At 63.2% G+C, this 14,147-nt stretch overlaps 1 protein-coding gene across 3 annotated transcripts in view; it reads right to left on the reverse strand.

Annotated features, from left to right (window-relative positions):
- The window catches only part of APBB1 (amyloid beta precursor protein binding family B member 1), a 41,495-nt gene that overhangs the window by 1,031 nt on the left and 26,317 nt on the right, over positions 1–14,147 (reverse strand). For all 3 annotated transcript variants that reach the window (XM_050932392.1, XM_050930859.1, XM_050931597.1), the window contains 9 exons: positions 13,107–13,192; positions 12,788–12,842; positions 11,469–11,606; positions 11,123–11,250; positions 8,074–8,188; positions 6,718–6,802; positions 6,339–6,422; positions 6,082–6,197; positions 212–388 (listed from right to left, as the gene is read on the reverse strand). In XM_050932392.1, the coding sequence (XP_050788349.1) occupies positions 212–388; positions 6,082–6,197; positions 6,339–6,422; positions 6,718–6,802; positions 8,074–8,188; positions 11,123–11,250; positions 11,469–11,606; positions 12,788–12,842; positions 13,107–13,192 (984 nt within the window). The remainder of the gene's footprint in view (positions 1–211; positions 389–6,081; positions 6,198–6,338; positions 6,423–6,717; positions 6,803–8,073; positions 8,189–11,122; positions 11,251–11,468; positions 11,607–12,787; positions 12,843–13,106; positions 13,193–14,147) is intronic.

A 14,147-nucleotide genomic window follows, 5' to 3' on the forward strand; every position in this document is an offset into this window, starting at 1 on the left:
GCTCCCCGTGGGTCGGGGCAGGGGGCAGGTCCCCATGGGTTGGGACAGGCGCTCACCATGCAGACGGCCTGCAGGGCCTCGCTGAGCCCGGCGGCGTTGGGCTGGCACCACAGCATGTGGCCGCGGAAGGCGCAGGGCGCAGGGCCCCGTGAGTCGGGGCAGGGGCCCGGGGGTCGGGGTAGGGAGCCGGGGGTCAGAGCAGGGTGCTCACCATGCAGGCGGCCTGCAGGGCCTCGCTGAGCCCGGCGGCGTTGGGCTGGCACCACAGCATGTGGCAGCGGAAGGCGCAGGGGGCGCTGGCCGTGATGAAGGCGAAGGAGCGAACGTCCCGGCCCACACCCATGAAGGAGAGAAATCGCACCCGGCACTCGCACAGCACGGCCTCCGTCTACGGGGAGAGCGGGGGTCAGGGCCCAGAACCCCCCACGGCACCTGTCCAGGGGGGAGCAGGGAGCCAGAACCCCCCCACACGGCACATGTCCGGGGGGGGAGCAGGGAGCCAGAACCCCCCCACACGGCACCTTGTCCAGGGGGGAGCAGGGAGCCAGAACCCCACACACGGCACGTGTCCGGGGGGGGGGAGCATGGAGCCAGAAACCCCCCCACACACACGGCACAGACCCTGGGGGGAGCAGGGGTTTGAAACCCCCCCCCCACACACACACACACGGCACAGCCCCTGGGGGGGGCAAGGGGTTTGGAACCCCACACACACACACAGCACAGCCCCTGGGGGGAGCAGGGGTTTGGAAACCCCCCCACATACACACACACACGGCACAGCCAAGGGGGAGAGCAGGGGTTTGGAACCCCCCACCCCACACACGACACAGCCCCTGGGGGGAGCATGGGTTTGGAACCCCCCCACACACACACACAGCGCAGCCTCTAGGGGGAGCAGGGGTTTTGGAACCCCCCCCCCACACACACACACGGCACACCCCCAGGGGGGAGCAGGGGTTTGGAAACGCGCACACACACACACACATGGCACAGCCAAGGGGGGGAGCAGGGGTTTGGAACCCCCCCACACACACAGATGACACAGCCCCTGGGGGGAGCAGGGGTTTGGAGCCCCCCCCCACACACACACACATGGCACAGCCCCGGGGGAGAGCAGGGGTTTGGAACCCCCCCCCACACACACACACACAGCACAGCCCCGGGGGGAGGAATAGGGGCTTGGAAACCCCACACACACACACACACACGGCACAGCCCCGGGGGAGAGCAGGGGTTTGGACCCGCCCCCCCACACACACAGCACAGCCCCGGGGGGAGGAATAGGGGCTTGGAAACCCCCCACACACACACACGGCACAGCCCAGGGAGGGGAGCAGGGGTTTGGAAACCCCCCCCCCACACGGCACAGCCCCTGGGGGGAGCTGGGATTTGGAACCCCGCCCCCCACACACACACACGACAGAGCCCTGGGGGGGAGCAGGGGTTTGGAACCCTCCCACACCCACACACACATGGCACAGCCCCTGGGGGGGAGCAGGGGTTTGGGACCCCCACACACACACACACACGGCACAGCCCCTGGGGGGAGCAGGGTTTGGAAACCCCCCACACACACACACACACACACGGCACAGCCCCGAGGTGGAGCAGGGGTTTGGAAACCCCCCCCCGACACACACACACGGCACAGCCCCTGGGGGGGAGCAGGGGTTTCGGACCCCCACACACACACACGGCACAGCCCCTGGGGGGAGCAGGAGTTTGGAAACCCACACACACACACACACACGGCACAATCCTGGGGGGGAGCAGGGGTTTGGGACACCCCCCCCACACACACACACGGCACAATCCTGGGGGGGAGCAGGGGTTTGGGACACCCCCCACACACACACACGGCATACCCCTGCGGGACGGGGCTCCCCGCCTGCCAGCCGTGTCACATAAGCAGAGGGTGAGTGGAGGAGGCCTGTGCCTGGGAGCCCGGAGCTGGGGCGTCTGCACCAGGACCTGGACCCTGCCCCACACAAGAGGGGCCCGAGCCCAGGCTGTGGGGCAGCAGTGGCTGAGCGAGACCTCAGGCCTGAGGGAGCGAACGGCTCTGGCATTGGCAAGGGCAGATCAGGCCTGTATGTGCCATGGTGGGGGCCTGAGGAGATGGGCCCTGCTGGGAACAATGTGCCTCAGTTTCCCCACTCTACCAAGTACTGAGGTGGTGGGACAAGGGGGGGTGACGGCAGGTTTGTGACGAACTGGGACTGTTCTGACTGTGGCCTGTGAATGCTGGGGGGGGGGGGTTGGCCTGGGAGGATGATCTGCATGGGGGGATGGGAGACTGGCTGGGGGGAGGAGACCTGAGCAGGTAACGGGAGAACCCAGGAAGGGGTTGGAGGCCAGGTGACACCTCTGCCCAGGAAGCGGGACAAAGGCTGGGGGAGGGGACGCTGGGGGGAGAGAGGGAGTTTTCGGGGAGTGGCTGGGGAATGGAGGGAGGTGCAGACGGGGCTCTGACCCCCCCATAGGGGCTGTGGTGCCTCTGGGATCTCAAGATGGACTTAACTGCGGAGGATCCTGTTGTCTGTCCCTGCAAGATCTGCCTGGGACTGTGATCCTGTCGGCTAATAAACCTTCTGCTTTACTGGCTGGCTGAGAGTCCTGGTGAATCGCAGGAATGGGGGGTGCAGGGCGCTGACTCCCCCACACTCCGTGACACCCGGTGAATGGCAGGAAGTGGGGGGTGCAGGGCCCTGACTCCCCCACACTCCGTGACACCCGGTGAATCGCAGGAATAGGGGGTGCAGGGCCCTGACTCCCCCACACTCCGTGACACCCAGTGAATGGCAGGAATAGGGGGTGCAGGGCCCTGACTCCCCCACACTCCGTGACACCCGGTGAATCGCAGGAACGGGGGGTGCAGGGCCCTGACTCCCCCACACTCCGTGACACCCGGTGAATCGCAGGAAGGAGGGGTGCAGGGCCCTGACTCCCCCACGCTCTGTGACACCCGGTGAATCACAGGAATGGGGGGTGCAGGGCCCTGACTCCCCCACGCTCTGTGACACCCGGTGAATGGCAGGAAGTGGGGGGTGCAGGGCCCTGACTCCCCCACGCTCCGTGACACCCGGTGAATGGCAGGAAGTGGGGGGTGCAGGGCCCTGACTCCCCCATGCTCCGTGACACCCGGTGAGTCACAGGAATGGGGGGTGCAGGGCCCTGACTCCCCCACACTCCGTGACACCCGGTGAATGGCAGGAAGTGGGGGGTGCAGGGCCCTGACTCCCCCACACTCCGTGACACCTGGTGAGTCACAGGAAGTGGGGGGTGCAGGACACTGACTCCCCCACACTCCGTGACACCCGGTGAATCGCAGGAAGGGGGGGGGTGCAGGGCCCTGACTCCCCCACGCTCCGTGACACCCGGTGAATGGCAGGAAGTGGGGGGTGCAGGGCCCTGACTCCCCCACACTCCGTGACACCCGGTGAGTCACAGGAATGGGGGGTGCAGGGCCCTGACTCCCCCACGCTCCGTGACACCCGGTGAATGGCAGGAAGTGGGGGGTGCAGGGCCCTGACTCCCCCACGCTCCGTGACACCCGGTGAATGGCAGGAAGTGGGGGGTGCAGGGCCCTGACTCCCCCACGCTCCGTGACACCCGGTGAATGGCAGGAAGTGGGGGGTGCAGGGCCCTGACTCCCCCACGCTCCGTGACACCCGGTGAGTCACAGGAATGGGGGTGCAGGGCCCTGACTCCCCCACACTCCGTGACACCCGGTGAATGGCAGGAAGTGGGGGGTGCAGGGCCCTGACTCCCCCACACTCCGTGACACCCGGTGAATCGCAGGAAGTGGGGGTGCAGGGCCCTGACTCCCCCACACTCCGTGACACCCGGTGAATGGCAGGAAGTGGGGGTGCAGGGCCCTGACTCCCCCACACTCCGTGACACCCGGTGAGTCACAGGAATGGGGGTGCAGGGCCCTGACTCCCCCACACTCCGTGACACCCGGTGAGTCACAGGAATGGGGGGCGCATGGCCCTGACTCCCCCACACTCCATGACACCCGGTGAATCGCAGGAATGGGGGGTGCAGGGTCCTGACTCCCCCACACTCCGTGACACCCGGTGAATCGCAGGAAGTGGGGGTGCAGGGCCCTGACTCCCCCACACTCCGTGACACCCGGTGAATCGCAGGAATGGGGGGTGCAGGGCCCTGACTCCCCCACACTCCGTGACACCCGGTGAATCGCAGGAAGTGGGGGTGCAGGGCCCTGACTCCCCCACACTCCGTGACACCCGGTGAATTGCAGGAAGTGGGGGGTGCAGGGCCCTGACTCCCCCACACTCCGTGACACCCGGTGAATCGCAGGAATGGGGGGCGCATGGCCCTGACTCCCCCACACTCCATGACACCCAGTGAATCGCAGGAATGGGGGGTGCAGGGCCCTGACTCCCCCACACTCCGTGACACCCGGTGAATCGCAGGAAGTGGGGGTGCAGGGCCCTGACTCCCCCACACTCCGTGACACCCGGTGAATCGGAGGAAGTGGGGGTGCAGGGCCCTGACTCCCCCACACTCCATGACACCCAGTGAATGGCAGGAAGTGGGGGGTGCAGGGCACTGACTCCCCCACACTCCGTGACACCCGCTGAATCACAGGAATGGGGGGGTGCAGGGCCCTGACTCCCCCACACTCCGTGACACCCGGTGAATCGCAGGAAGTGGGGGGTGCAGGGCCCTGACTCCCCCACACTCCGTGACAGCCGGTGAATCACAGGAATAGGGGGTGCAGGGCCCTGACTCCCCCACGCTCCGTGACACCCGGTGAATCGCAGGAATGGGGGGTGCAGGGCCCTGACTCCCCCACACTCCGTGACACAACTCACCACCCAAGTGACATCATCACTGGGGTCCTCCCTCCCCCAGCACTCAGCACCTGAAAGCACCGCTGGGCGCCGAAGCCCGTGGAAGGGGCGAGGGGAACCCAGGCTGCAGAGCAGGGTCAGGCTTTGCCCCCTGCACGTATCATCCACCCGTCAGGGTGATATCGCTGAGCCAGACCCTGGCTAGTTGTGTGGGTCTCAGATTGCGGGTTTCAGTTCCTGGAGCAGGGTCAGGCTTTGCCCCCTGCACGTATCATCCACCCGTCAGGGTGATATCACCGAGCCAGACCCTGGCTAGTTGTGTGGGTCTCAGATTGCGGGTTTGTTTCAGTTCCTGGAGCAGGGTCAGGCTTTGCCCCCTGCACGTATCATCCACCCGTCAGGGTGATATCGCTGAGCCAGACCCTGGCTAGTTGTGTGGGTCTCAGATTGTGGGTTTGTTTCAGTCCCTGGTAACCTGCTGGGATCTGTCTGTTATCACTGCAATCTCTCCTTGCCTAGCTAACAAACTCCTTGGCCGTTTGATCTTAGGGGTGTGTCTGGAGTGAAGTGTTTGGCAATCTTGGCTCTGTAGCAGGGGCTGGTGCAGCGCCCCCCACGCTGGGGGGTGGGTAAGGAGCTTGAACCCCACACACCCCTCGGACTCGGGGGTCACACCCCGTGGGGGCAGGGCTGGGGAGCTGGGACACGAGTGGCTCAGGTCAAGCACTCAGGTGACTCCGCCGGGGTGTGCTGGGTGACAGCAGGGCCCAGAGGGGCTGGCTGGGGGCGAGGCAAACCCAGCCGAATGGTTTGGGGGCACAGCGGTTCCAATGGCTTCCCCGGCGGTGACAACCCGGCACAAGGGTCTCACCTGCGTGTGGGTGATGCTGGGCGGAGGGGTGGGGGTCTCACCTGCATGTGGGTGACGCTGAGCAGGGCGGGGCAGGGGTGGGAGGGGTCTCACCTGTGTGTGGGTGATGCTGAGCAGGGCGGGGCAGGGGTGGGAGGGGTCTCACCTGTGTGTGGGTGACGCTGGGCGGGGCAGTGGAGGGTTGGGGGGTGTCTCACCTGCGGGTGGGTGATGCTGAGCGGGGAGGGGGAGGGGTCTCACCTGTGCGTGGGTGATGCTGGGCAGGCAGGGGAGGGGCAGGGGTCTCACCTCTGCTTGGGTGTCTCTGAGCAGGGCCGGGGAGGGGCGGGGGTCTCACCTGCGTGTGGGTGACGCTGAGCCGGACGGGAGAGGGGTGGGGGGTCTCACCTGTGCGTGGGTGACGCTGAGCGTGGCAGGGGCCACGTGGACGTGGCTGGGGGTCCAGTGGTCCCGGCTGGGGGCTGCCAGGGCCGAGTCCAGGGCTGCGTTGATCACGTCCATGCCTGGGAAGGGGCCAAGCAGAGCGGCTGTCAGGCCCTGTCCCGACCCCCGGGAGCCATGGGGTGACCCTGGGCCCCGCTCCCCCCCTGGGCCAGCCACCAGCCGTGAACCCCTCATGCACAGGAGCCCCCCTCGGGCCGTACCCACAGGCCGGGCGACGGGCGCGCTGCCCAGGTAGGACACCTGGAACCTCTGCACCAGCTCGGTCCTGGGAGCCGGGAACTCCACTGCGGAGAGAGACGGGGGTCAGTCTGCACGGGCAAAGCCGCCCGGCCCCCCCAACTCCCCGCCCAGCTCGGCCCCAACCCCCCACTGCCTGGCCCCCCAGTCCTCCACCCAGCCCGGCCCTACCCTGCCCAGCATCCCACCCAGCCCGGCCCCACCCTGCCCCACTTCCCGGCCCAGCCCTGCCCCACACTGCCCAGCTCCCCCAGCCCCCCCGCCCAGTCCAGCCCCACCCAGCCCAGCATCCCACCCAGCCCGGCCCCACCCTGCCATGAAGCCCCCAGTGCCCCCCACTACCTTGGAAGGGAATCTCCACCATCCCGGCCTGCTCCAGCACCAGGCCACTCAGGAGCGCCCGGCTGCTCTGCCGCTGCTCCAGCATCTAGGGGAGCCGGGGTCACAGAGTGTCCGGCTGAAGGTGCCCGTCCCGCCAGCACCGTGCCCGTCCCCCCCCCCGGCACCAGGCCCACCCCCTGGTACCACACCCGGTCCCCTGCCACCGTGCCTGGCACCCATTGGCACCATGCCCAGACCCATGGCACTGCGCCCGGCCGCCCCAGCACCGCACATGGCCCCCTGGTACCATGCCCGCCTCCCCCCAGGGACCATGCCTGGCCCCCCAGGCACCGTGCCCGGCCCCCTTGGAACTGTGCCCAGCACTCCCCCGGCACTGTGCTTGGCACCCCCAGGCACCGCACCTGCCCGCCCAGGCACCATTCCCAGCACCCAGGCACCACATGTGATGAACTGGGACTGTTCTGACTGTGGCCTGTGAATGCTGAGGGGGGGCGGTCGGCCTGGGAGGATGATCTGCATGGGGGGATGGGAGACTGGCCTTGAGGGAAGATACCTGTGCAGGTAAGGTGAGACCCCAGGAAGGAGGGGGTTCAGAGGGGCCCGGGGAGGTTGGGGGGGTCCCACCTGAGTGCAGACGGCTTGCAGGTTGGTGGCGATGGGGGAGAGGTTGGGAGGGTTCGGGGGGGCCTGGGGAGGTCGGGGGGGGTCTCACCTGGTGTGATGGAGTTGGGACTGCGTGTGGGGGATGGGAGAGCTGGGGATTACTTTAGGTGAGGGACCAGGACCTAAGGCTGTAACCTGAGCCAGGGAGCAGGGAGGTGTGTCAGCACCTTTGCCCGGGAAGCTGGACAAAGGAAGGGGCTGGCTGGAGGGGGTTAGTTTAGTTTCGGTTTTGGGCTGGGTGGTTGGAATCCAGGGATCTAAGCTCCCTGAACCCCAGCAGGACTTGACTGAGGGGTCCTGGCTGTGCCTACAAGCTCTGCTGTAACCTGCATTCCTGTTGCCCAATAAACCTTCTGTTTTCCTGGCTGGTGGAGAGTCACTGTGAGTCCCAGGAAGAGGGGTGCAGGGTCGGACTCCCCCACACTCCGTGACACCTGGGAGCAGACGGCCTGCAGGCTGCTGGCGATGGGGGGGAAGTTGGGAGGGTTCGGGGGGGCCTGGGGAGGTTGGGGAGTCTCACCTGGGAGCAGACAGCCTGCAGGTTGGTGACGATGGGGGGGAAGTTGGGAGGGCTCGGGGGGGCCTGGGGACGTTGAAGGGTCTCACCTGGGAACAGACAGCCTGCAGGCTGGTGGCGATGGGGGGGGGGGTTGGGGAGGTTTGGGGGGGCCCAGGGAGGTTGGGGGGTCTCACCTGGGAGCAGACAGCCTGCAGGCTGGTGGCAATGCGCTTGGCTGATGTCTCACACCGGAAGACGTGGCATTTCAGCATCTGAGTCAGTGGGTCCCGGGCCACATAGGCAAAGTCCCTGTGCGTGAGACCCCGAATGTCAGAGCCCCCTGCTGAGCCCTCAACCTGAGCAGGGGGGTCATGTTCTGGAGGTCATGACCTCTGACCCTGCCTGCCAAACTGAACCCTGCAGCATCTTCCCACCAACCCATCCAGGAGGGGCAGGGTCCAGGCACCCCCCCTGCCCTGGGCTCGACACCGGCCAGATCCCATCCAGCCAGGGTCCAGACGAGACATAGGTGTTGGCTGAGGTGTGCAATGAGTCTGGAGCCAGTTTCCCCTCACCAAGGGAGCCCCCCATGGAGATGGCAGCAGGGTGCAGAGCCCAGCATCTCCCAGTAGTGGGGTGCAGAGCCCAGCGTCCCCCGGCGGGGTGCAGAGCCCAGCATCTCCCAGTAGCGGGGTGCAGAGCCCAGCATCCCCCGGCGGTGGGGTTGATGTAGTGGGTATTTTCCCTTGTTATGCTGTATGTGAGTGTGACGCTCTGTACCTCGGGGGAACTCCCTGCAGCCCCATGTTCATCTCTGTAAAATGACTGAGTGGGATCCAATGCAAAGTTTGTCATATCGGGTGTCATGTCGGGTGTCTGAGCATTGTTCTTATAGTGATGTTAGAGGTTGTAATTTCATGTCTAGTTACGAGACTGAAAATGTGTCCTTGTGGCTTAAAACAAGCGCAAGCAAAGACTCTCCAGGAGCAGAGGCAGTTCACCCTCATCCAGGCATGTATGGGACAAACTCAGCCCAGCCTCACAGGAACAAATGACACTGGCCTAGGCAGCAACAAAGGATCTGCTGGACTCTTGAGTGAGTCACTCCCCTTCCCTTGCTCAGTTCTATCGTTCTCCCCTTACCACCTGCATGTACAGACACCCCCACCCAGTGACTGAAGTGCTGATCCAAGGGGAGATCCTGGCTGAAGGGCAACCAGCCAACCTGTGGTGAGACGCATCGAAGTTTGTGAAAGTGTTAAGAGCAGCTAAGAATGCGTTTTGCTTTTATTTCATTTCACCAAATCCGACTTCTTGTGCTTTGACTTATAATCACTTAAAATCTATCTTTGTAGTTAATAAATCTGTTCGTTTATTCTACCTGAAGCAGTGTGCTTGGTTGAAGTGTGTCAGAGACTCCCCTTGGGATAACAGGCCTGGTACAGATCAATTTCTCTGTTCAATTGATGAGCTCATATAAGCTTGCAGCGTCCAGTGGGCATAACTGGACACTGCAACATGTATGTTCCTAGGGTTGTGTCTGGGCCAGAGATATTGGCTAGTGTCATTCAGCTGCACAATCCAAGGAGTGTATTACATGCCTGAGGCTGTGTGTGAACAGCCCAGGAGTGGGGTTCTCACCGCAGAGCAGGGTCAGGCTGGCTCCCAGAGTCAAGGATTGGAGTGGCCTAGTAGGAATTTTCCCTGTTATGATATATATGAGTCTATGGGAGTCTTACTGTTTTTCTATAGTACTGTGTGTGACTCAGTTTCACAGAATATCAGGGTTGGAAGGTGTGATGGAGTAGGGACTGTCTGTGTGGGGAATGGGAGAGCCGGGGATGTCTTTAGGTGAGTGACAGGATCTTTAAGCCTGTAACCTGAGCCAGGTAGGGGGTTAGCACCTTGGCCAGGGAAGCTGGACAAAGGAATCGGCCGGCTGGAGAAGGGGCAGTTCAGTTTGGGGCGGAATTCAGGTATCCTATGCAGGGATCCAAGCATCCTGAATCCTGAGAAGGACTTGATTGGGGGGGTCCTGGTGTGGCCTCCAGGCTCTGCTGTAACCTGCAATCCTGTTGTCCAATAAACCTTCTGTTTTACTGGCTCGCTGAGAGTCCCAGGAAGAGGGGTGCAGGGCTGGACTCCCCCACACTCCATGACAGAAGGGACCTCAGGAAGTATCTAGTCCAAGCCCCTGCTCAAAGCAGGACCAATCCCCAGACAGATTTTTGCGCCAGATCCCTAAGTGACCCCCTCAAGGATTGAGCTCACAGCCCTGGGTTTAACAGGCCAATGCTCAAACCACTGAGCTATCCCTCCACTTGATGTGACTCCACACTCCATCTCGCTGCTGTGATTTTCCACAGTAAGAACGGACGGGGCGTCCTTCCACGGGCAGAGAATATAAAAGGCCCTGGAAACCCCTCCATCTTGTCTTCAATCCTGCTTCTTACCTCTGGAGGGACTTCGCTACAAACTGAAGCTCTGCACAAAGGACTGAATGACCCATCCCAGCGGGGGATGTTCTCCAGAGACTTGATTTGAACCTGCAGTTTACTCCATCACTGCTACAAGCCTGAACCAAGAACTTTGCCATTACTGTATGGAATTGATTCCATTTAACCAATTCTAGCTCTCATCTCTATCTTTTTCCTTTTATGAATAAACCTTTAGATTTTAGATTCTAAAGGATTGGCAACAGCGTGATTTGTGGGTAAGATCTAATGTGTATATTGACCTGGGTCTGGGGCTTGGTCCTTTGGGATCGAGAACCTTGTTCTTTTACTGGGGTGTTGGTTTTCATAACCATTCATCCCCAGGACGGGTGGCACTGGTGGTGATACTGGGAGACTGGAATGTCTAAGGAAATTGTTTGTGTGACTTGTGGTTGGCCAGTGGGGTGAGACCGAAGTCCTCTCTGTCTGGCCGGTTTGGTTTGCGTTGGTGTGCAAAGGATCCCAAGTCTGGGGCTGTGACTGCCCTGTTCCGAGCAATTTGTCCTGCATTGTCCCTCTCAGAAGAGTCCCACCAAAGCCAGCGTCATTGCGCACAGGGGGTGACGGGCCAGGGCACACGGGGACGGTATCGTACAGCTCTGTGTCCCGGAGAGTTAGGGGGGCTGGGCAAGGGGGCCCCCAGGCTGGACCCTGCCCTGCCTGCAGCCCCAGGGCCCTGCAGCGCTCCCCTGTGGTGGTCCCTGCACCACGCCCTGCGGGGCTCATCCGGCTCCCCAGAGCCCCCTACCTGCCATCATCCCGGCCAACGCCCCACACGCGGATGCTGGCCACGGGCTGGGCATGCAATAGCGTCCGCTCCACTGGCTCCAGCAGCCGCAGCGTCTCGTGGTCCAGGAGCAGCAGCATGGCCCGGCCCTGGGGGGAGAGCGGTGTCAGGGTGGGGGAGGGGATCAGAGAGGGGAGGCAGCATAGGGTCAGAGGTCAGGCCTGGGGCAGGGCAGCAGTGGGAGGATGGGGGGCTGGCTGGGGATTAGCCCCATGGGGACCTCTTTCCCTGCAGCTCACAGCCCAACCCAGGCCGCGGCCCCAGGGACCAGACCAGCCCCGCACCTCCCCCCAGCTGCCCCGCTCACCTGGTCCCAGCCCCCCGGCGGGGGGGCCCCACGGCCGGCCAGCTGGCGGATGCAGGAGTTCACGGCCGCGCTGCTCTTGCCTGGCACCAGCTCCTCCTCGCTCATCTCCACCCAGCCCAGCGACCGCACCGGGAAGCTCTGGTGAAGAGGACACGCCATGGGGCTGCTGCCAGCCACCCCCGCCGACCACCCAGCCACAGCCCCCTGGCATAGCTCCCCACCAACCCCCCTCCAACTGGCACAATCCCCCCACCAGGCACAGAACCACCACCACCACCCTGCCAGCCCCATCTCTTGCCAGAGCCCCACCAGCCCCAGCAGAGTCACCCCCGCCAGCCACTGGAGGGCCCAGAGGTCTGACCTGGTGCGGGGGGGACGGGAGGGGCTGGCTGGGCCCAGGGGTCTGACGGGGGGTGAATGATACCAGGCTAAATGGGCGCACTTGCTGTACTTAGCTGGCAGCATTTCCCAGCGCCATGACAACAGTAACCCAGCAGCCCCTGCTATCCCGGCACCGTGACAACAGTAATCCAGCATCCCTGTTGCCCTGGGTGCCATGACAACAGTAATCCAGCATCCCTGTTGCTCTGGGTGCCATGACGACAGTAAACCAGTGTGACAAAGTGGGACTGTTCTTAATGTTTCCTCTGAATACTGTGTGGGTGCCTCAGTTTCCCCTATGCAGTTCTTAAGTCTCCAGTGTGCATAAATGGCTGACACCCTGGATCCTGGCAACAAATAGCCGGGGCCCTTCCCCCCGGCAAGGGGATGCTAAAGGTGAATAAAGAGATCAGGTGACCTCCTGGCCCAGGAAAGAGACAAAGGCCAGAGAGAAGGGGCTGCAGGGGGGGTCACTTTGGAGCTGGCTGGGGACGGGAAGTGAGGGCAGACGGGGTTGTCTGGCTCGCTAGACCCCAGAATGGACCCGGGTAAGGGGGCCTGTTCTCTGTACCTACAAGCTCTGTTTTAGACCGTTCCTGTCATCGAATAAACCTCTGTGTTACTGGCTGGCTGAGAGTCATGTCTGACTGCGAAGTGGGGGTGCAGGACCCTCTGGCCCCGCCAGGACCCCGCTGGGTGGACTCGCTGGGGGAAGCGCACGGAGGGGCAGAGGATGCTGAATGCTCCAAGGAGAGACCCAGGAGGTGAAGCCGTGTGAGCTTCTTGCCCTGCAGACAGTCTGCTCCGAGGGAGAGGAGGCTCCCCAGAGTCCTGCCTGGCTTTGTGGGGAGCAGTTCCAGAGCATCGCCCGGGGACTCCGTGACACCTGGCAGCCCTGCTTCCCTGGCACCATGACGACAGTAACCCGGTAGCCGTACCTTGGAGCCCAGGGGCGAGCCCAGATGCAGCATCTGTTCCTTGGCTTTCGGCGCACTGAGGAAGAGCAAGAGAGGCTGGTGACGCCCTGGGCACTGCCTGGCCCCCCGCACCCTATGGGAAGGGCCCCTGGGCTGATCCCTGTCACCCCAGACCGTGGGTCCTGCCCCACTGTCACAGGGCAAAGTCTCACAAAGGGGATCCTGTAGGGATGCCCCGTGTCGTCCTGGCTCCCAGCCCCACTGTCTTGGTGCACAGCACGGCAGGTTGGGGCCCCGGCCCCATGCCCGAGCCTGGCCCCAACAGCCCTGCCCTACTCACCTGAGGCTCAGCAGTGCCAGGTGCAGGGTGGGCTGCTCCAAGTCCTGCTGCCCCAGCTCCAGGGTCCCCTCCTCCGACGGGACGTCCTGGGCAAGGGACAGAGTCACAGCATGTCGGGCTGGTGTGATGTTATTGACACAAACTGGGACCGTAGAGATCAGTGTTGCAACCAAGGTCCTGTAGTGGCACCAAATCTTGTATAAAGGGGGTGAGATGAGGTGTCTAAGACACGGTTATGGGTTGCGGGTTACGATTACGCTATCTGGATGCGTGTTTCATTTTTCTGTTTAAAGTTATGAGCATTGGCTCTAGACTGTCTGTAGTTCAAACCTGTGCTGTGCTTCTGGGTGACACCCCAGAGAAGTTGGTGTTAGCTCGGCCTAGCCTGCTTGACGGCCCATTAAGGACCATCAGGTATTGTGAGGTAGGGAGTGGGGGGTGTTGGCCTGGGGACGTTGGGTGGGAGTTTCACTACTTTACTGTCTGCATTAATACTGATGGTGATGGGATATCAGGGGTGACTTCACTTGAGGGATGATACCTGGGCCCAGGATGGGGGCTGGGGCCAGGTGACACCTTCTGCCTAGGAAACTGGACAAATCCTGGAAAAGGAGCCAGGACACGGGGTGAGGGTGGCTGGGGGAGACAGCTAGGGGGGCTTTAGTTCAGAGCTGGCTGGGAAGATGGGGGCAGGCCCAGAACCTGGGTCTGGGCTCCCTGGGGACCCCCCAAAGATGGACTGACTGAGTGGTCCTGGTTTCTGTACCTACAAGCTCTGGTTTGGACTGTGTTCCTGTCATCTAATAAACCTCTGTTTTCCCGGCTGGCTGAGTCCCGCTGAATTGAGGAATGGGGGGTGCAGGGCCCGGACTCCCGCACACTGCATGTCGGGGGTGACCCCTGTATTGGACTGGGGCCCCAGGCCCTGCAGCTCACAGGGGAGGCCCTGGGCCCCGTTTCTGTTCGGGGCTCCCTGCCACGAATCCAGCCCAGCCAGGCCCCGGCAAGGGGCTGGTCCATCCCCGTCAGGGCGCGATGATC

The sequence above is a fragment of the Gopherus flavomarginatus genome, chromosome 1, assembly GCF_025201925.1.
Source record: "Gopherus flavomarginatus isolate rGopFla2 chromosome 1, rGopFla2.mat.asm, whole genome shotgun sequence".
Classification (NCBI taxonomy): Eukaryota; Metazoa; Chordata; order Testudines; family Testudinidae; genus Gopherus; species Gopherus flavomarginatus.